This window comes from Scomber scombrus, chromosome 18, assembly GCF_963691925.1.
Source record: "Scomber scombrus chromosome 18, fScoSco1.1, whole genome shotgun sequence".
Classification (NCBI taxonomy): domain Eukaryota; kingdom Metazoa; phylum Chordata; class Actinopteri; order Scombriformes; family Scombridae; genus Scomber; species Scomber scombrus.
The window spans coordinates 20,379,464-20,399,963 of NC_084987.1; the positions used below are offsets into that span (position 1 = coordinate 20,379,464).

The 20,500-nt window shown below is 42.3% G+C and overlaps 1 protein-coding gene across 1 annotated transcript; it reads right to left on the minus strand.

The window, feature by feature from the left end:
- Nucleotides 1–1,227: 1,227 nt before the first annotated feature.
- fscn1a (fascin actin-bundling protein 1a) lies at nucleotides 1,228–18,041 on the minus strand. Its single transcript, XM_062438629.1, has 5 exons — nucleotides 17,049–18,041; nucleotides 6,615–6,771; nucleotides 5,224–5,345; nucleotides 4,076–4,243; nucleotides 1,228–3,611 (listed from the first exon to the last, which is right to left on the minus strand). The coding sequence occupies exons 1-5, from the start codon at nucleotides 17,887–17,889 to the stop codon at nucleotides 3,403–3,405; spliced, it is 1,497 nt and encodes a 498-aa protein (XP_062294613.1). The 5' UTR covers nucleotides 17,890–18,041; the 3' UTR covers nucleotides 1,228–3,402.
- Nucleotides 18,042–20,500: the final 2,459 nt, after the last annotated feature.

Genomic DNA, 20,500 nt, shown 5'->3' on the forward strand with positions numbered 1-20,500 from the left:
CAAGAATAAGCATGAATCTGGCCTGAAATTGTCAACAGCCATCTTCCACTTCAAAGACCCTTTCCTGTATCTGTCAAGCCCTGTTTAAACTCAGCTTCATATGAAATTCAATACAAGATTTTTTGGTCTCCTGAAGTACCTAAATGTCATGTTGAATTCAAGGATAGTGTGCACTATGATGCACTAAAAGTCTGTATTTTTCCAAGTGACCGTTAGTTAAACCGCTCTACTGAACAATGAGTGTGTAACTGTGAGGCATGGCAAGCTGTCAGGCTTTGTGTTTCTCTTCATGTTGAAATGATGTGCAAGGGGCCTGCAGTAAGAATAAACTCTTTGTATTGTTCATTTATGAATAATTTAGATGGTTTCTTTTTTTTTCTTTCTTTACCATAGCTAAACTAAAAATGCAAGAGCTAAAATGTCAGTAGTGTGTTGGTCTGCTGTAACAAAAGCTGCAAACGTTAGCATGTCTAGCTAATAGCTTATTACCTACAATAGTAACCTAGTATTATTTCCTATTTTCACAGCTATGCAGAAGCATTTCATACGTTATTTTCCCATAGTGAAACATGCTGTTTGAAAATAGACAATTCATAAAATTATCCCTGTGCATACATTTCTCCTTAACTTACGTTAGGACACCAGCTCTATACTGCAATACAAGAACAATTTTTGTTCATATTTAGTCTTCTACGTCGATCTTTTTGGGACATGTAGCTTTAGCCTCGGCCTTTTAGCACACTATCATGTATCTAGTCATTGAGTACACATTTAAGACAGCTTTACAGAGTTCTTGTATTAAAACAGGTTATATTTGGAAACATTGCAAAGTTACTAAGAGGCTTTTTAACCAACTAATAAAGCTAACGTTGGCATACTTTGCTAGCTCATCCGTCATTTTAGCTGCCAAAATCGATGGTTGCTGGCTATAAATGACATGTTACTTTTGTCTACCTCAGTCTGAAGTCAAGGGCCCATTTTTTCAGAAATTACTAGAAAATAATTTTGATGATAAATTATCATCGTACATGTGTAATGTGAGAAACGGAAAGCTTAACAGGCAAAAATAACTACATTGGCTTAGTTAAGGGTCAAATTTATGGAATAGCTATCATGGACAATGTGATAAAGCTTCAATTAAGCTTTATTGCAATAATGTATTCTCTATGTTTGCAAGTGTTAAAGTGTGAATAAAAAACGAAAAACAATAAATGAGACGTGTAGCATTCCAAATCCCAGTTTTATTGGTCGTTGGATTTCAGGTGAACCAATGGCACGAGAGAGATTAATCCACAATATCAAAAAATTATACAAAATAATAATACAAAAGGAAGTTCCAGTTATACAAAGCAAAGATGTGGACTTTTTTTTTTCTTTAATCTTTTATTTTCCTACTGCCCAAAAACTCAAGAGTAAGGCACAGTCATTACCACATGTTTACCCTTCCACATCCGTTTGTCTAAGCCTTGGACTTGGTTACCTTGGAGACCGTTTCTTCGAGGATCTTTTCATTTGCTTGAGATTCTCAACCCTTCATTGCAAAAATGGACTAAACTTCAGAAAGAAAAAAAAGGAGGGACTTTGTTAGGAGCTGGCTACAATCATGTATCATTTCATGGGTCTACAGTGATTGGTTTTCCATACTGATTTCCACATCAGAGGAATGCTTGAAGGGTAGAGAATCAAAGAAGTCAGGACTCATGGGAGCAATGTGCTACATGACTGCGTAACAGAAAACATTTCAGTCAAATAAACAACAAATTTAGCAGAAAGACAAATCTGCTTCTTTTTTTTTAATCTATCCCCTCCCCACCTTCACTGATGAGTCAGGGACATCCAACACAAAGAAATAATATTTAGTCATATCTCATTTAAAGGCTGCCGTAACACTGCTCAAAAAGGTCGGACTGAAGCCAAAACCAAAAAAAAGGAGCAGATTCTTGCTCTTTTGAACTCATAATTCTCTTGATTTGATGATTTGTTGGTCCAGACAGTATGCGAGATGCTTGTCAAGTAACTGTAACATTTATTAACATGTTATGAGTGAGTTAGTAGCACCAGGTTCCAGTTTTGTCAGTTGTGTGAAAGTCACTGAGATGGTTTGTTAATCCAGTATCAAAGGTTTGGTCTAGAAATAAAGGATGAGGTTTGTGTTTGGTCAAGGGATTTAAAAAGCAGCTTTCATAAGGGTCTATAAATCATTTCACTCCAGTTGCTATGGCTACCTACTGTACTCCCACCCATGATAATGTCTGTGCCTTGGACATAGAAAAAGAGATTAATCCAACTGTGTGTCAGCAAGTGCTTTTTCTTCCAGTAAGACAGGTGAGTGCAGTAAACATAAGTGACCGCACTGGGTTTATTTTTAATTTGCTTTATACTGTTCTCGGGACAATAGGTTTGTGGAAGGGGGTGGGGGTGACAAGTGTTTTAACTTCCTACGTCCTGTTTGGTCCAGGAAATCAGATTCCCTGCCAACCAATGAGAACACAGCTAAAGAACAACACAGGAAACTGGTTCACATTTGAATATTTTACAGTTGAGATGAAGAGTGGAGTTAAACCCGTCAAGAACATCATCTTCGATATCTTTATCATCATCATCAGATCCACTCCAGTTATATCACATAGTCATCACACAGAGGCAACAGGGCCTGCTCCAGAAACAAACATACGAGACCCGATCTGATAGACGCTTCCACACAAAAACCGAAAATCTGTTTCTACTCAACCAATCTACACAAAAACAGACCCACTGACAGGAAGCAGCTGAAGCAGACTTTATCCAGGAGTGAATCAGTATTTAGAGATTAGATCAGGTAGGAACAGATCTACCACACCAGGTCAGACACCATAAATACTGCCACCATGTGCTGCTCACACAGACAATAGGGACAAGTAGAAAGACAAGGGGTTAACTCAGACAGGAGGGGCTCTTTAAACGTAGCTCTGCTCTTGGAGGAAGTACGGCCCGGCCGAGCGAGAATAGGGGCCCAATGGTAACGCGAGGAATGGGGGTGAGTGACAGGTCGAGCAGCAAACCAGATCGGAGCAGGAAAGTGCACAGCCCCACGGTAACTATGGCAACAGATAAAGGTCGGCACTGCAGAGCAGAGCTGAGAAAGGGAGGGATAGGTAGATAAAGAGGAAGGAAAGGGAGGCAGGAGAGAAAGTAGTGTCTCCTTCCCATCCTTCCTTTTCTCTCTGTGCAGTTTATCAACATAATAAAGTCATACGTACAGGGTATAATATAAAGGAATGGATTGGGAGTGGGGATTGTGGGTAGGTAGATGTATGAAGGGGTAGTGCTGCTGTGCTGCGTCGCCGCACTTCATTTCATTCATCAACATCGCAGCAGTGGGCGACTGCATCCACGTTGGCGTGCTTTCCTCCCCCACTTCCCTCAGTACTCCCAGAGTGTGGCGGTCTCCAGGTCGTCGCCGTTGGCCTTCAGCACGCCTGCGTGGTCACCGCGGAGGTACTTGCCGTCGGCGACGTGGCGGATGGCCAGTTTGTTGTAGTCGCAGAACTCGAAGAGGAAGTCGACGGGCGTGTCGCTGCTGCTCACCACCGACTGCTCGTTACCCACCATCCAGTATTTACCAGTCGAGTCTGCAGGAGGAGGGGAGAAAGGAAATACGGGGGGCGGGGGGGGGGATTAGAGAAGATTGAGAAAAGGTGGGAGGGTGTGACATTAGAGTGTAGAGGGAGATATCGTGTGTTGGAAACATGGTGGAAAAGTGTGAAAATGGAGGAGGAGGGAACAAAGGTTTGGCTTAAAACTGCTTTGTTTAAATTACGTAATGTGAAGGCAGTAAAATTATCCAAATCAAATCCTTATTTTTGGCACAAACGCCTCATGATTAAGTACATAATGAGCATTGCTTAGAGAATAAATGATTTTAATCCCTTGTATGCCTGCAGGAGCCTCCCACCCCACATGCACTGACAACCTATCCGCCAGTTGTGTAATGCTGCTGCACATGCAACAACCGACCTGAAATAGCTTCCATGTGACTCGTGTCATGCTTGGGACCTTTTACCTGCTGTCAGCTAAACACCTTAATGCAACTGACCTTGAAGGCTGTAGGCTCCGTCTCTGAACTCCAGAGTGAAGTAGTCGTAGGAGGAGCGGTTGGAGTCCAGCGTCCCGGTCACCTTCCTGCAGCCGATGAAGCCGTGCTCCCCACGCAGCACGATGATCGGGCGGTTAATCAGCTTCATGATAAACTCCTCAGACTCTCCTAAGGACAGATAGTGATTAAATATATGTCTAGGTGTCAGAATGTAAAGGCTACTGCAGAGACATGACAACTTTGTTAATTTCACTATAAACTAATAAATAAAATCATCAAAAACTCTAATACTGGCTTTGCAAGGGCAATTTGGGCTTTAAAAAAAAGAGGGCAAAGTATTCATATTTCTCACTAAAAACCATGTATGAAAAGCAACTTGCATCAAAAAATTCTATAAAAAGAGAGCAGCTAACAGGCCCTAGTTAGAAACTGCAGCACAAAGCTAAACTTTCAGCTTTTATCTGCTAATGCTGGCACAAAGTAGCAGCTTTATAATTTGAGCATCTTCTGATCTGCTTGCTGACTTCAGGCCTGTGTCTCGCAGCAATAAAACAAGCTGCTCTGATAGCCAAACAAAGTCCTCACATTGCCTTTTGATAACTTTGTCTGTGTCCTGCAATATTCAGGTGCTACTGAATATAGATGAATGGAACAAGTTCAATGTGCATGGCCTCAACTTTAATCAATATGCATGCATGGTAATTCGTTTTTGTCCAGTATCATGAAGGATCTTTTCATTGTTGGCCCACAGTCAGTGAAAACCACTCCTTTCTGATTTGATAGCTTGATTTCATAATGGAGCCTCCTCTTTGACTAAATATTTCATAAATCTGGGTCATGGTGTTCTGCACAGTCAGGAGTTTTCTCACAATGTTTCCAATCAAGCATGATGAACTTACAAAGAAACACAGTGAGAACATTGCAAAAGAATAAACAAAAAGACAGCAGGAAAACTAAATCCCCAGGGAGTATACAGCTATGTTACATTATGCAACTGAAGTGTTGAAGCATTTGAGGCCCTGCAACAACTGGAACAATTGAGCCATGATTTAATTCCTGTACTGACATTCCCCCGACCGCAGCTGAAAAGCAAATGTGTTTGCTACGTGTCACGGTCTGAGCGGCTGCATCAACAAAATCCCACTGACCGGCAGAGTCGACGGAGGCTGCTAGCTGGCCGTTTTTCTTGGCGGCGACGTATTTCCCATTAGCAGCCCGGAGAGTCAGCCTCTTCTCACGCCACTCGATGTCAAAGTAGCAGTTAGCCGACCTGCACGCAGAAGAGAGGCAAGGCAAAGTGTGAAGGGAAAGAGGATGAAGGATAATTGGATTTACATGGCAGTTAGATATCCAGTGGCACACCTGCACGAGTGTCAAGTGTACCCACATTCAGCTCTTCTTTTAGAAAGCTACAGCTGTTTTATCCAGAGCCAAAGTAATTGTTGGGTAATTGGATAGGTAGGCTCGGGGTGGAGGGATAAGCTTCAACTTGTCTTTAGTTAAATTGAATAAAGCAGCTTGTTAAATCCTTTCACTTGGCAGAGATTAGGGTTTATTTTCTAGTTTAAGCTTTAACATTCCCTTATCAGTTTTTACTCTTGCTGCCTTTTATCAGAGAAGCTTTGACATATTTCTCCAAAACTCTCGAGGTTGAAAACCGCCGAGAAAAACATTTTTGTGGTCTAATCTGTAAGGAGTGAAGCAAGTCAAATCTCAAGAATGTGATGGAGGAATTCAGTGAATTTCCTGCAGAGTGCTCGGTGGTGTGACCCCTCCGTGTCAGTGACCGTCTGCTTTCTCTTCTCTTAAAAAATGAACTGTTATGAATCCCCCCCCCCCTCCCCATCCAACCCCTGAGTTAATGCAGGACACATGCTTTTCTGACCATTCTGACACTGGATCAGATTGTTGTGCTCTGTATCACTTTAGCACACTGCTTTATGATTGTACATCTGCAGCTATTGAGTACCACTCTACCTATTTATTTATTTTTTATTAAAGCCTTTAAAGTCTTCTTAAAACAAAAATTAAAGTAACACAGTACTATACTCAGTACTGAAGTATGACAAGCTACTAGAGCACCTTGAACCCCTATTCCTGGATCTGTCTGGGGCCTCACTGAAGAGCGACCACAAGCTCAGGGTCAAAGGTCAAAGATCAAGGGTTAAGAGCCAGCACTGTGGATAGACAGAATCGCTGCACATAAAAGAAAATCACTCTACAGGTTGAGGTTGCACACAAATGCATTCAATCTCCCACGACATACCAGTGCCATGAGCACACTCACTCTTCACCTCCCACATACAAGTCATCCGCCCCCACTGGATGCACACACACACACAAAAAACTCTCAAGTTACCGGAGAAGACAACAGACTAAGAGCTGTGACAGACCAGTATCAGGTTCTCCATGATCAACGCACACAATCACTGCCTCAGAGGTGAGTACACACACTGACAGATTGAAGCAGGTGTGTCTTTAAGTTTCAGATGTTAGTCTAGACAATAACGTGACGTAATGATGTGTGTGTGATGCCTACTTGGTGGAGGCGGTGCACTGCAGGCCGCCGTTCGCAGTGAGGGTCCAGTATTTCCCGGCAGCGGTCCGGAACGCACACTTCCTATTTTCACGACAGATCTCCACCTGGAAGACTTCCTGGTCACCTTCCTCGTCCTGATTGGCTGACAGATCCATACCTGGGTGGGGTCAGACGGAGGGGGTTGAGGTTAGTTAAAATATAGGCTAGTGGGTCAGTCATGAGTCCACACGTAAAGGCAGTAAATAGCTGATGAACACTAACAAGCAACAGCCCTGATACACACACACACACACACACACACACACACACACACACACACACACACACACACACCCTGTGGTCAGGATCAGGACGTACTAAATGAGCAACATCAGACAGCTTGGATTAGTCAAAGATTTCACACAGCTGTGTGCACACACACACACACACACACACACACACACACACACATCTGTGATAGCTCAGACAAACCCTGCGACAGTTCAAAGGATTACTCGTCACAGCGGATGATCACAAAACAGGTATCAAACATGAACCTTGACAGCGATATCCAGAGCTGAAACGGTTAAAATTGGTCAAGAGAAATTTAATCTAGAAAAATTTTGATCGTTAGTTAAAGTCCAGAACGACGTATGTGCTCTGTATGAGTTTGACACTAGAAGGATGATTTCACGTTCATCTGTTGAAGAGCTGAGGGGAAGTTGTGCATTAAACTTAAATCTGAGTTTAAAGGTGCGACTCTGAGCATGATTTGTGACATGGACCAATATACAACTTACAGAAGTGTGATGAGGAAACTTTAAGCCTCCAGCACACATAGGTACTGAGAATAGTATTAATTGAATATTTGCATACTCATAGATTCAGTATTTAATAGTAGTCGACGTGCTATCAAGAATTCTTAACTAGTTAATTGAATTTTTTTGTTGTAAAACCATATGCATTATAAAGTAAAGCAGCCAGGGGATCTTTGGCTGCTTTACTTTATATCAATGTAATTTAAAGATCTTTGAGTTTTGGACTGTTGGTCAAACAAAACAAGCAATTTAAAGACACCACCTTGAGTTTTTGGGAACATGTGACAGGGATCTATTGCCATTTTGTGATGTTTTATAGACTTGATTAATCAAGAAAACATTAATAGCTAATGAAAATAATAGTTTGTACAGTAACAGCTCTTATTACAGCCATTTGAAATCCAGTTCAAAAGGCTGCTGTGTGTATGTGTGTATATGTACACCCTGCTGTATGTGTAACACCAGACCTCATTAAAAATCAACCCCAGTCAGGCACTTAAGAGCAACAAAGAAGTAAACAAACACGAGTCAACTATAGCATAAAGACATATACATCCCTGCAGTGTACCGCTCCCCTCACATGCACACGCACTTCATGTGGCACAATACATGGTATTGTATATGATGAGGTCATGGTGTGGATGGGCCTATAGCCAGAGGGCTGGATTGAGAGACTTTCTGTTGGCCTGCTGTGTAAATGTGTGCAGAGCAAGAGAAGGGAACGAAACCCAGAGAGAAAGAAAGATGTGTTTGAGAAAACAAACCAGTGCACTCATGTGTTCCCTCTCCGTCTCCCGTTTCATGCGTGGCACCTCTCTGCCCCCTCCCATCTCATTTTTTCCGTGTTTCTCGTTCTCTGCAGCCCTACAACTGGCTCAAGTGGTCACACTGAATACATTAGAAGGAAATCAAAACAACTGGTCGTGATATTTTAAGTCCTAGCATGAGCTGACCATCATGAAACTGATGAACAAAAATATCTAGTATGGGACTGTAAAAAAATTATTTGGGGTATAGTTGGAGTCAGAAAGGATGTAGGATGTATTTTTTGTTGTATTTTATTAAAGGTTATTGTAAGAAAAAAAGGAATTAAATAATTACAAAGGAGATCATCAAAAAAGTAAGCTTTGACATATGCAGAGGACAGCAATCCTGTCTGTTTGACCATATTACTTGAGATTTATCAGACTAAACATACAATTTTTCACATGTGCAGTAGTACTAGTAGACTGATGTTTAAAATTAGAATAATTCCGCTTTAATGATGAGATTAGCTAATTCAATACTGTTGTAATATTTTTGACCTCATGGCGTATGGAGAAGTGGTTCCTAGAAAATATTTATAAAAGGAAGGCCTTGTTTTTTTTTTCCTTTAAAAAAAAAATAAAACATACAGTTCCTAAACCCAGTCCCCAGTCCAATCATTTTCAGACAACCCCTAAACAGTTTCATAGTTTCCTTGGTGATGATTTCTTTTCCCCTTCACACAACACAAGCTGTACACCAGCTGAAGTCAAAGATGTAAAGATGTTGAAAGTAACCAAGATCCCAGTCAAGTGTGTACACAGAGCAAGTATTACATAAGGTGCTCGTTGCTGAAGACTTACTGCTCACATTGTGTGTGTAGAAAAAAGAAAAAGAAAGAAACACACATTACTCCTCTCCTGTTGAGTGCCCACTGAAGTCAACTCAATAACTCTGGCCTCTGCAGGCAGATTGAGTTTCTGCAGAACTATGTGGGGATGCACACATGTGCACACATATGCTTGTGGCACACACACACACGATTGTAAAGGAAAATATAACCAGCCTTAATGGGAACCACATGGCCAAAGAAGATGAAATGTAAGTTTGGTAGCAACGGACAGGGAGGGTTTGAAGGAACATATTAGAGGTGGAGTAGAGGAGGAAAAATGAGGAGAGAAGAGGGTCAGACTCTGTTCCCCTCCAGGATCAGTCACGTCTTTAAACTTAGCTCTAATCCTCGCAGCTTCCTGCTCGGCCGACAGATACTCCGTACAGTAGCGCAGCAGAGATCATTCATTACTGTGGCAGGAGACAGAGAACGTAAAACATCTGCTGAGTGCTTCTACCCACTTACAGCAGGATTAATGACTCACCTACAACTTGGAGCTTATTCCATGTCACACAAAAACAGAAAAATCATCATTTAACTCATTATTTAAACCCTCAAACATATGAAGCACCCATTCTCTAAGTGTTACCAGGTTAGGGACTTGAACCGATAATTATAAATGACAATTATTAACATTAAGTTATCTGCCTATACATATTCTCCATCTGAGTTACCTCTACCAAGCCTACAGAAAAGCACATTTGTTTTAATAAGTCAAAGTTAGTCCATTTCCAGCAAAAAAGTTCATAAATGTCGTCCTCACATAAACAGCTAGTGATTTGAACTGTAAATATTATAGATGTTGACTGCGGGCAGGAAGCACCAGTTTTTGTAGAGTTTAGTGTAAAAATATCCTATATGTACCCATGACAATTCACTAATTAGGACTGCGACTCATGATTTTTTTCATCATCAATTAATCTGTTAATTATTTTCCCCATTATTTGATTGGTTGTAGCTTTAAATAAAACTAACACCTGATTGCTGTACAATAAAATAATCTCAAACTCAATAAAATGACTCCCCGCATTCTGTACTCATCGCTGCACTGTTGGTTTCTCACAATTGTTTTTTTGGACAACAAACATGAATCACCTTATATGAAAATAAAAGGGAAATAACAACATAAAAGGAACAATTTGCATGCTGGAACTTGAACTGCACAACAGTGTTTTAGTCCAGCTGGCGACACATCAAATGAATACATTTGAATTTACATGGAAGCCTATTATAGGTGCTGCCATTTCCTCCTGAAAACCTGAATGTTGGAAGGTAATGAGATAAGGCTCTGCTCTTTACACAAAGTCAGAGGATTTGTGTCTCTCATACACCAACATTGAAACTGGTCACAAGGAAAGAAAAATATTGGTGTGTACACAAGCACGACATGAAAATAAAAGACTGACGGAGAAATAACACTCAACTTGAGGCCTGTGGAGCCTCGGCCGTGACCCAGAGAGAGTCCGAGGATGCCTGTTAGGATTCATCCATGATTGCGTGTGTGTGAGTTTATTGTACACTCATCTTTACATCTGCACTGATGAGCTTGTGAAGCTCATAGGGTTAATGGGAGGAGAAGAGTGGAGGGTCTGTACACCACATCAAAAGTAGTGACCACACATGCAGGATCCTCCCAAACCACACCAAAACGCACGCGCACACACACACAAACACAGCCGCACCGAGCCCAGCTCTTGAAAACAACCCCTCCATCTTTCTGTCCGCCCCGCCCACCTCATTCAGCCTGATGGCGGCAGGCACAGATTGTTGGCCTCGGTTACTGTGAGCCAGCATCGGACGCCTGCTGTGAACAAACGCGACTGTATCAAGTGCGATGGTGTGTGTGCGTGCTGCTATTGTTTCGCGAGCCTGACTGAGGAGGCGACCAGCTGGGGCACAAACAGGCAGCCAGACCATCAGCCTTTGTTCTGATCCAAACACACACACAGCATGACCCACCAGCCGGCCTACACGCTGAATACAGTGCTGATTTAAAGCTGCTCATACAGTAGGGACACACTTGAAAACACACACACACACACCACATCAAGACTCCCATTTCCTCTAACAAACCCTCCTCAAATGAGGGCAGACATGTTATGCCCGAGGATGTCCCAAATCTTTTGGCAAATTGATTTCAAACTTGTCCTGTGTTCAGTGTGTTGCCAAAATCGACCGTGAAGTAGTCTACTGCTGGACTGTGAGTTAATGGGAGCCACCCAGAGAGGAGCAGCATGACACACTAGCGACCAGCTGAAGCCTAACCTGTAATAATGTAGACAACATTACGTGGGAGAGTTTCCCGGCTCCCCTGGCACACCCCCAGTACACACACACACACACATACACGCATAATGACAGACTGAAAACACACAAACATACCAAGGCTCTATAAACATTTAAGTCTGTACATTAGGTCAAAGCCAGTGAACGCCAGCAAGGATGCATAAATTAATCACTTCCCTCCTTTTCATGTGTTGTGTGGGCTTGTGCATCAAGCGTGTTGATGCGTTGTAGAGTCTTCACCCTGAAGGGTTTAATGCACACCAGCCAAGGTCAAAGTTGTGTCTCATTTCCTGCCAGCATGTGTGTGTGGGTGGGTGGGTGTGGGGGGGGTGGAATTGAAGGCTACAGAAAGGGTGTCAGGGCTGATTCATGGCCAGACACAACATGGAGTGCACACTTATAACCAGCCACTGCACTACACAGGATTTAGAGGCTGATTACAAGCAAGATTTGATGAAAATGTTGAGAATGGGAGTTCTAGTGTCTGACAAAACAGACCCGACAACCATAAAACAGCCAGTAGCAACATGAAACGGCTGGTCTGTCTATGTCAAATTGTAACAAAATCTGCCTACCAGCAACTCCCCAAATGACATGTTATATCTTGTGTTTGTTTAATCTGTACAAAAACCAGAGTAAAATTGGCAATTTGTGGTTTTATGAAGGATAATGTGCCTCTTCAGGTCATGGAGTCACTGCTCCTGGCCAAGAAACAGTCCACACATAACCCCAATTTGACCAAATATCGATCTTTTCATCTCAATTGTCAGCAAGAAAGCAAATAAACTCTGTTGAACTACTCCTTTAAAAGCGTGATCTAAGCCTAAGAGTCACTTTGTATTTTAAATCTTTTCATGTTAGTCATGTTTTAAAGGCCTTGCATCATGCATTCGTGGATGTTAGTCACAGTGTGCAGCCAGAAAACATTCAGGTTGTACTGGCTTAATGCCATAGCAACAGATGTTACCAGGGTTTTTTTGGCTTCTCATATTTATTCAGGTGAAGTTATTATTTGACACAAGAACAGTTTAGTCCAAACAGGAATCACATCCCGACCAGATATACAATTAGATGCTTTCCTGCAGCCAGAGGCAATGAAGATGATACGTTACAGTCAGCACTCAGCTGTCACACCAGGAGTCGACAGGAAGTGATGGTCTCTCATCCATTTGGTTGACGAACCAGTGCTCCGTGTTCACTCACACTTGCGCCACAGTTTAGGGGCTAGGCAGGCCACTTAAAAGGCCATTGAGCTCCAGGCTAACTGACTGATAATGGTGTCTCAGGCCATATGAGGGTCATTAAACAGTCTCTCAGGGAATTTGTGACCATCTCCTTTTCCAGGGATAAGAGAGAGTGGATGGTACAGTCAGGAAGTGAGCAGCAGCACAGGGTCAGATTAAAAGCAATTATGAATGGCAGAAACAGGAGAGCTGCTGTAATGTGTGTCTAATAGTTGTCATATAATTAGACGTGATTCTAGTGGGTCCTTACATGTCAAGACTGCATGCTTTAATTAATATGAATTTAATGGGTTTAAGTTTGGTTGTTTCATAAATTACAGACTTATCCACTGTGTCTGAGAATCAGACTTCATAGTACAGGCAACTGTGAAGTAATGACAATGTGTTGGCTAATTAAAAGCCTACTTACTGTGATTACTGAATCAGAAACTAGATGTGGGAAGCAACAAAAATGGTTAAATGACACAGAAGAGTCAGGAAGTTTGGTGGGAGTATTACAGCTGATGTCCAAAAATGAATGTCTCTTGATGTCTTTGCAGCATTTTTGGATTCACACATAATTCATAATAAATTGCAATAAGTTTAGAATATTAGAGTCATTGTTTGACATTGTCATGTGAGTTTTTATTTTCGCATGAGAGAAAAGAACATTTTTGTACTTCTTAGGTCTCATTTTAGTAATTTTGGCAATGTGTCTCATCTATTATGACTACATTTTAATAACTACTTCTATTGTTAAGATGCAGGTTACACATTTACAAGTCCATGAAAAGACACAAGCAATCAGAGGGGTTTTCAACTCTCAGTTAAAAGGTTTACATAGTAAACTGACCTGAGTGAAACCAATCTGATTTCTCATTTTACCCAAATGACCTCAACTGGTAATCTGGGATTGTTTCTACAACTCACCTAAAAACGTAAAATAATAAGAACAAGCTGGTTAAAACAGTTACATTTTTACTTTATGGAAGAGTTGAACGTAAACAGAAATGGGAATAAAAATACATTTAAATAATCCAAAGTAGGTCTCAACATTTCGACCACAATCAACTAATGGCTCCATTTAATGATGAGGCCTGTCTTTGCATGTCTTTGCTGGATTTACTGAGTTTAAGTGTGTGAACACGGTCAACGACATTTAAGCAAGAGTCACAAAAACAGTTTGGATTTGGACAAAGCAGCTTTCGGACTGACCCACTTGGGCCCGCTCTCGTCAAAAACCCTCGGCTGCTAATGGAAGCCAGCCGACTTTGACCACCATCTTGGCTCAGGTCTGCCAGGCAAATAGCCGCTGAGCAGCTGTCAGTTTAAAAACATCTGGAGCCAGTTTAATTCCACATTTAATCTACATTACAATGATCCAGTTGTTGGCGGGTCAAACATGGACTTCCTCTAAATACTTAGACCTCCTGCTAGTTATGGACACAGCAGGGAGTACATGCGTTCGGTTTCCTTGAGCAAGAACAATAACTGACTTCAGATTAGAGATGCAATGAGCCAACTTCTTCTTATCAGATACCAACTGATACCTCAAGCTATCCACGGTATCTAGCACCAATCTGATAGTGTGTGCTCTTTTTCCGAAATTTTGAATCTCGGCGTAACTCATTGCGTGAACTCCTTGGGATCATTTCTATAGGAGGTAACATGACGACAGAGATTGGAAGTTAGCATCCCATCATTACCGAATTTAAATAATAATGGAAACTATGGATTTTTATAATGACCTCCTCAAGAAAGCTGTATTTAAAAAGGTGTATTGTGAAGTTTTTGACCACTAGTATTGATTTTGAACAATGTTTTTATAAGTGGTAAAAAAACTGGCCACCGTTTTGTTGGAAACATGTTACACATTTCTGCCGCCAGTTTCAGACTATTTTGCTAACTGACAATTAGCATGATCAGTAACGCGCTAAGGAACGTATGACGCGCTAACTAAGACGAGGAGACGGCGACGACAGCAATCTAGCAAACATGATTGAAGGCAACACGCCAAATTTCACTTGAAGCATCAATATATCTAAAGCTGTGTTATTAGTTAATCAACTATATGGACAAAAAGTAAAGTAAGCATAGCCTAGCATATCCCAAATTTCATTTAACTCTTCCCAGCAACTACACTTCTATCAATTATTTGATAAAATGTGATTAAATGGCAGTTAGTACATTTACTGTCTCATTTATCCATGGCAACTGTGTGAGCAGGATTTCCCTCCACGAGAAAAAGGGATGATCTGATTGAGCAGAATGTCAGACAATGACATTTTTTTCATTTGGGGATTATTAAAGTGGATCTCATCATCCAATTACATCAAATTAATTACCTTTTTTTTTATTTTATTTTTTTTATTTTTTTAAATATAGTGTTTCAAAGCCATGATCATTTTTATTCAACCTCCTCCACAAACTGGCCTCCATTTTGTGTCTGACACTGAGCACCAGTCATGGAGGAGAAAAAAAAGGAGCTGATGGAAGAGAAAAGTGGATAAATGTTCCTTTGACAAATAAATAAAGCAGGGAGGTTCGGGCTGTGACAGAGAGACAGGAGCTGAAAATAAAAAAAGATGGGCTGATGATGCTTTCCGAAAAGAGGAAGAGAAACCACTAAACCGCACGGTATTCTCACCAGTGTGTTTCTCTGACCACAAATGCGCTAATTAAAGCGTTAGAGATCATCAATCAGTATCCCTATCATTCATTACACTGGACAGTGAGTGCTACAGTCTCTCTGCTGTCTCACTCATTCTCCTCGTCTCTACCAACATACCATCAGCGATTTGTTTTTTAGTGAGGACTCAGAGGTTTTTAGGGCCACGGTTCCCCACATTCACTCAGACCTCAAATATTTTAATGACACTTCCTCTTATAGACAATAGATGGTTGTTTATTTAGACGGCAATCGCCACTGATAATGACTTGAGATGCACAGCAGCCAGGCCCGAAGGCTGGTGGAGCAAAAAGATGGGGGAGGGGGGTGTCAAGGCAGGAGGAGGATGGGAGAGAAGGCAGCGAAAGGAGATGAGAAGAAGACAGAAGGAACAATGAGGGACGGAAGGAAAGGAGGAGATGGAAAAAGGAAAGATGGGTGAGGATGAAAAGGAAGGAAGGAAGGAAGGAAGAAGGTGGAGAGAGACATGCTTGCATCTCTGCCCACTCGCACATCTGAGAGCCAGACACACATGGACAACATTACCTTTCTCACACACACACAGACAAAAACAGGCTGAATTAATCTGAAAAAGGGGAATAAAAGAGCAATAATTAGGTCAGGAGAGTGTCTTCCCAATAATTATTGATACACAGCCCACCGGTTATGAGAGGCGGAGGTTCAACCAGGTGTATCAACAAAGGTCATGTGTCTGTGTGTCCGTTTCTGAACTGCTGGAAGAAACATGAATCTGTGTGAACACTCTCAAAAGCTCTAATTTCAGCTTTGTGTTCCAGTTTGATTACACAGCTGCAGGAGGAAAATGAACTCAGAGGATGATTTGGTTTGGGGTTGCCATGACGTCAGGCCTGTATGATTAAAATAATGATGATTCAGGTTCTTTTTCAGAGATCATTGGCGTTCATGGTAATGGCATTTTAAAGTTGTGACTAATATCAACAGCAGAGGTTTTAAGTAAAATGAAATGCTTCAGAATAGATTATAGGAAAGAAAACCTCAATATGAGCTCACCATATGTAAAACATTTGAGTTTTCTCTACCATTTGAAGGATTAAATGTGTGTGTGTGTGTGTGTGTGTGTGTGTGTGTGTGTGTGTGTGTGTGTGTGTGTGTGTGTGTGTGTGTGTGTGTGTGTGTGTGTGTGTGTGTGTGTGTGTGTGTGTGTGTGTGTGTGTGTGTGTGTGTGTGTCCTTCATCTCCTCTAACTGTGGAGCTTTTCTGCCAGTTGAGCCTTTCTCCAGTTTAAGACTGTTTTACATTTGAATGATGGCACACGTGCACATGATGCTGTTAACACACAGGCTGTGTGCACTTCTTTGTTACACTGTTCATGTCAGTAATGTGTACAATTCAACCACACACCGGCTACCATATGTGCAATACTTAGTGTGCCTTCATCTGCTCTATGTAAAGAAAAAGTAGAGGTAATAATTGATGGATTTATCTTCAGTCCTGTGACAGTTTCAGTGTACAGGCCTTCAGTGTTTGAGATCAGAGTGATTTTCATATGAAGATGTGGACTATGGCCAAACAGCCACAATGTGTACACACAGGCCTACATTGTGTGTGCATGCATGAGCCATATATGTCCCATATCCCACACTTCAGAATGCACGAGTGTGTGTGTGTGTGTGTGTGTGTGTGTGTGTGTGTGTGTGTGTGTGTGTGTGTGTGTGTGTGTAGGGGGATGCAGTCTGACATTCCATCACTTTAACCCTTCCTCTGCCAGGGACACATGAGATACCAACACGCACACCCACACACCAGGCTTGCATCCCACACATACCGGACCACCACACCCACCTTGCCGGGTGGAGACGTTCCTCTCGTTGGCAGCGGTGAGCACGACCTGCGGGTGGCTCTGCTCCAGCACGAACAGCTCGTCCTTGCCCACGCGCGCGCTCTTACCGGACTTCATGGTACCGGAGGGCCCGGAGGGCGCGAGGTACTTGCCGTTACAGTCCCTGAACGCTACCTTGCCAGATCGGAACTCCAGCGTGTAGCCCGTGCTCTTGTCCGTCGTGGCGACCAGATCTCCATCGTTCTTCAGGAACCGGTTATCAGAGGTCTGCAGGTGGTAGCGCTGCTCGCGGAACACCAGGGTGATCATGGAGTCCACCCCCCACGGGACGTCCCGGTCGATGGCGATCTCGTCCACCTTAGAGCTCAGGTGCGCGTAACGTTTGCGCGTCAGGCTGAAGATGTTGACCTGCGGGTGCATGGCGATGTGCACGCTCCATTTCTCCGCCACGGACGCGGTCTGAGCGAAGCAGATGATCCGGTCCTCGGTGCCACCCAGGTAGCGTCCGTGAGGTTCGGACTGCAAGGACCAGCGGCCGTCATCATGGGCGGTGATGATGAACCGGCACTCCGGGCCCGGGGTCTCACTCTCTCCGGTAACGTTCCCGTCCTTATCGGCGGCGATGTACCGGCCCAGATGTGACTTGAGCAGGAACACATTCCCGTCGGACTCGTCCCCGCTCTGCTCCAGAGTCCAGATCTGCTTCTTCTTCATGCTCGACGCGGAGGCGTTGATTTTGAAGGCAAAGGTCTCCGCTGTGAGGTATTTGTTCCCGCAGTTGATGAGACCGAACTGGATCTGCAGCATGTCGCTGGTTCCGTTACTCGCTCCGTTTGTTGTCATTGTCGGTTCTGTGCGCTCGAGCCTCGGACCGGACCGGTTCGGTTCTTTGGGAGGGGGGGTGGTTCTGTATGTGAGCTCGCGGCTGAACGGGTGGGATGCTCTGCTGCCTCGCGTGCTTCTCTTTGTTTGGGGTGTGTGTGTATGTGTGTGTGGCTGAGTGGGAGACTGTGAGCGCGCGCCGCCGGTCCTCAGTGCTCTGCCTGTCTCATCAGCGCGAGCCCGCCGCCACAGCTGCAGCCTATATAAGCATCAATGACGTTGCAGGACAAACCACGCCCACTGTGATGGACAGAAATCTGGTATCTGATAGAGGTGTCAGAGGGAGTTTGATCCATTTCTTGCTGTTTGACACTCCTATTTCACCTAATTCAAATTAATTCAAATCTTCTGTTCTTTCCTCCTTCTAGCTTTCCATCTCTCCTGTTTTTTCTCATTTTCTCTCCTCTTCTCTTCTCCCCACTTTTTCTGTCCTTTACTTGCTTAATCAAAAGCATCCAGATAACGGGGAGGGAAAAGAATGAAAACTAAGAAAGTAAGAACACAAAGACACATTCTCCATTGACCCACATTAAAATATAGAGAATCTGTTTTCGAGCAACTGATAATATCAAATCATCCCAACCTCTCTCTCTCTCTCTCTTTCTCTGTGTCTCTGTCTCTTTCTCTGTTTGGGACAAACTGATCAGATGGACTCAGCATTCAAATCATGAGGACAGGGTGTGTGCGTCCACTCACAAAGCTCTATTCATGGCCTGAGCATGCACATCAGAGGGCAGGAAAGGGCCTGCTTTCATAAACAAAGAGGCCAAACAGATCACGCTGGCATCTTTTCAGTGCATGACCATGCAGCCAGACACACACACACACACACACACATGCATCTATATATACACAAATATTTTCATGCCTCTTTTTATGAAAAACACACGGAGGTCCAAGCAGAAGTAGTTGAGTCTCACAGACTCTCTCCCTGTGAAATGACATCATGGTCACTACTCTTTCTGTCTCTTTAAGTCTTCTTTAGGCAGAGTGAGTAGTGAGAGTGTGCGGTTGAGTTGTCCGTCTTGTTTACACTCATCTCCTCCACATCATTAATGACTGCTACACTATGCAAAGTCTCTAGGATCAGTAGAGATTAAAAGTGTCCTTTTGCGTTGTTTGGCTGAAGGTGGAGATACACATCAAACTTCAAACATAGGACTCAAGTTCAGCAGGTATCCACCCCTTACCTTGCACCTTTGAGCTTTGAACAGGTATCATTATAATCATTTCATTATTATTCAGTGTTTTCAGATTAGTCAATCGACTGATCATCCATTTATCATTTCAGATAGTTTTCAAACAAATATGCTGAATACACCTATTTGATTCCTTGACATTTTGACAGTAAATTGAATATCTCAAAATTGAAGGTTCTTAGTCAGATAATACAAGCAAACAGACATTACAGTCACATGGCAATGCTAACTTCACCTTTTTTTCATTTCATAAACTTATCATTTAAATGGTTAATCAAGAAAATAATCAGCAGATGATTCAATAATAAATAATCCTTAGTTGCAGTCTTAATTCAGTGTTTGGATTTCTTTAGTGTCTAATCAAAGCAGTTTTCTTTATCATTAGTCCATATGGTAATTCACAGTAGGCAGGAAAGATAAATGATAAAAACATGAGTTACATATTAATGTTTTTCATAAATACATAATATTCATGACTTCTGACTGTCACAGAGCATTTACGATGCTTCAGTGTGTCTCATTCACCTCTCTGCATGCTGCTGTGTTTGCAGACAGAAAGAAATCTGACCCTAAAATGTAATCTAATCGGGGTAATCTCTCCCTGTCTCTCTCTGCTGCAGTCTGAATAAATCCAATCTTCAGACAGTACATCTTCAAACAAATCAAATCCCAATGTGATTTCTGCTCTAGAATCGCACTCTAATATGATCATGGGACTTGGTCTGATGTAGTTTCCCCTATTTCTACAACATAGACAGGCAACAATATTTATTTCTGATGGTATGTGTTGTAAATTCATTATGAATTTGGTTAAAACATTTAGCTGCCTCAAACACACACCTTGAACATCAACATTAAGTCTTCAAAACTGTGATTCTGAGCTCAGATTTAACATCAAATTCCGCCTCTATGTTTTTTTCAGCTGATTTTATTTTGAGAGATTTGTAATCAGTAGAAAAACAATAATTCATCATAAAAGTTTTAATCCATATAAATCCGTGTTTAAGTAGCTGATGGTTAAGAGGCAGATACACCTTTAAGACAGTGATCAGGCCTACGCAGCAGGCCACTGTAACATGACTGCATACTGTTCCTAAAATAAGAGTTATTTGGGATTGATTGGTGGTGCCTGGTGCAGCAGCATCAATAAGCATTCTCTCCAAAGTGCAAATCCCTCACATCATCCTGTGCCAACTGCAGCACAAATTAACTAAGAGGATCCAGATGAATAATTGATTAAGGTTTGTTGTGGGATTAACGGGCCGTCAACACTCTGAGCTCTCCACTGTGAGTCTGTTTACTAGGCAGGAAATGTCGTCCTCATTACCAAAATCCTCAACACAATGAACTGGAAGCTTTTACTTCCAGCGGGG

Bases quoted from the DNA above. Each gene is read 5' to 3' on its own strand.
- fscn1a (XM_062438629.1), bottom strand. From the start codon at position 17,889: ATGACAACAAACGGAGCGAGTAACGGAACCAGCGACATGCTGCAGATC. The intron at 5,346-6,614 runs GTAGGCATCACA...TTCTGCGTGCAG, and splicing joins CAGTGCACCGCCTCCACCAA to GTCGGCTAACTGCTACTTTG. The intron at 4,244-5,223 runs GTCAGTGGGATT...ATCTGTCCTTAG, and splicing joins AGCCTCCGTCGACTCTGCCG to GAGAGTCTGAGGAGTTTATC.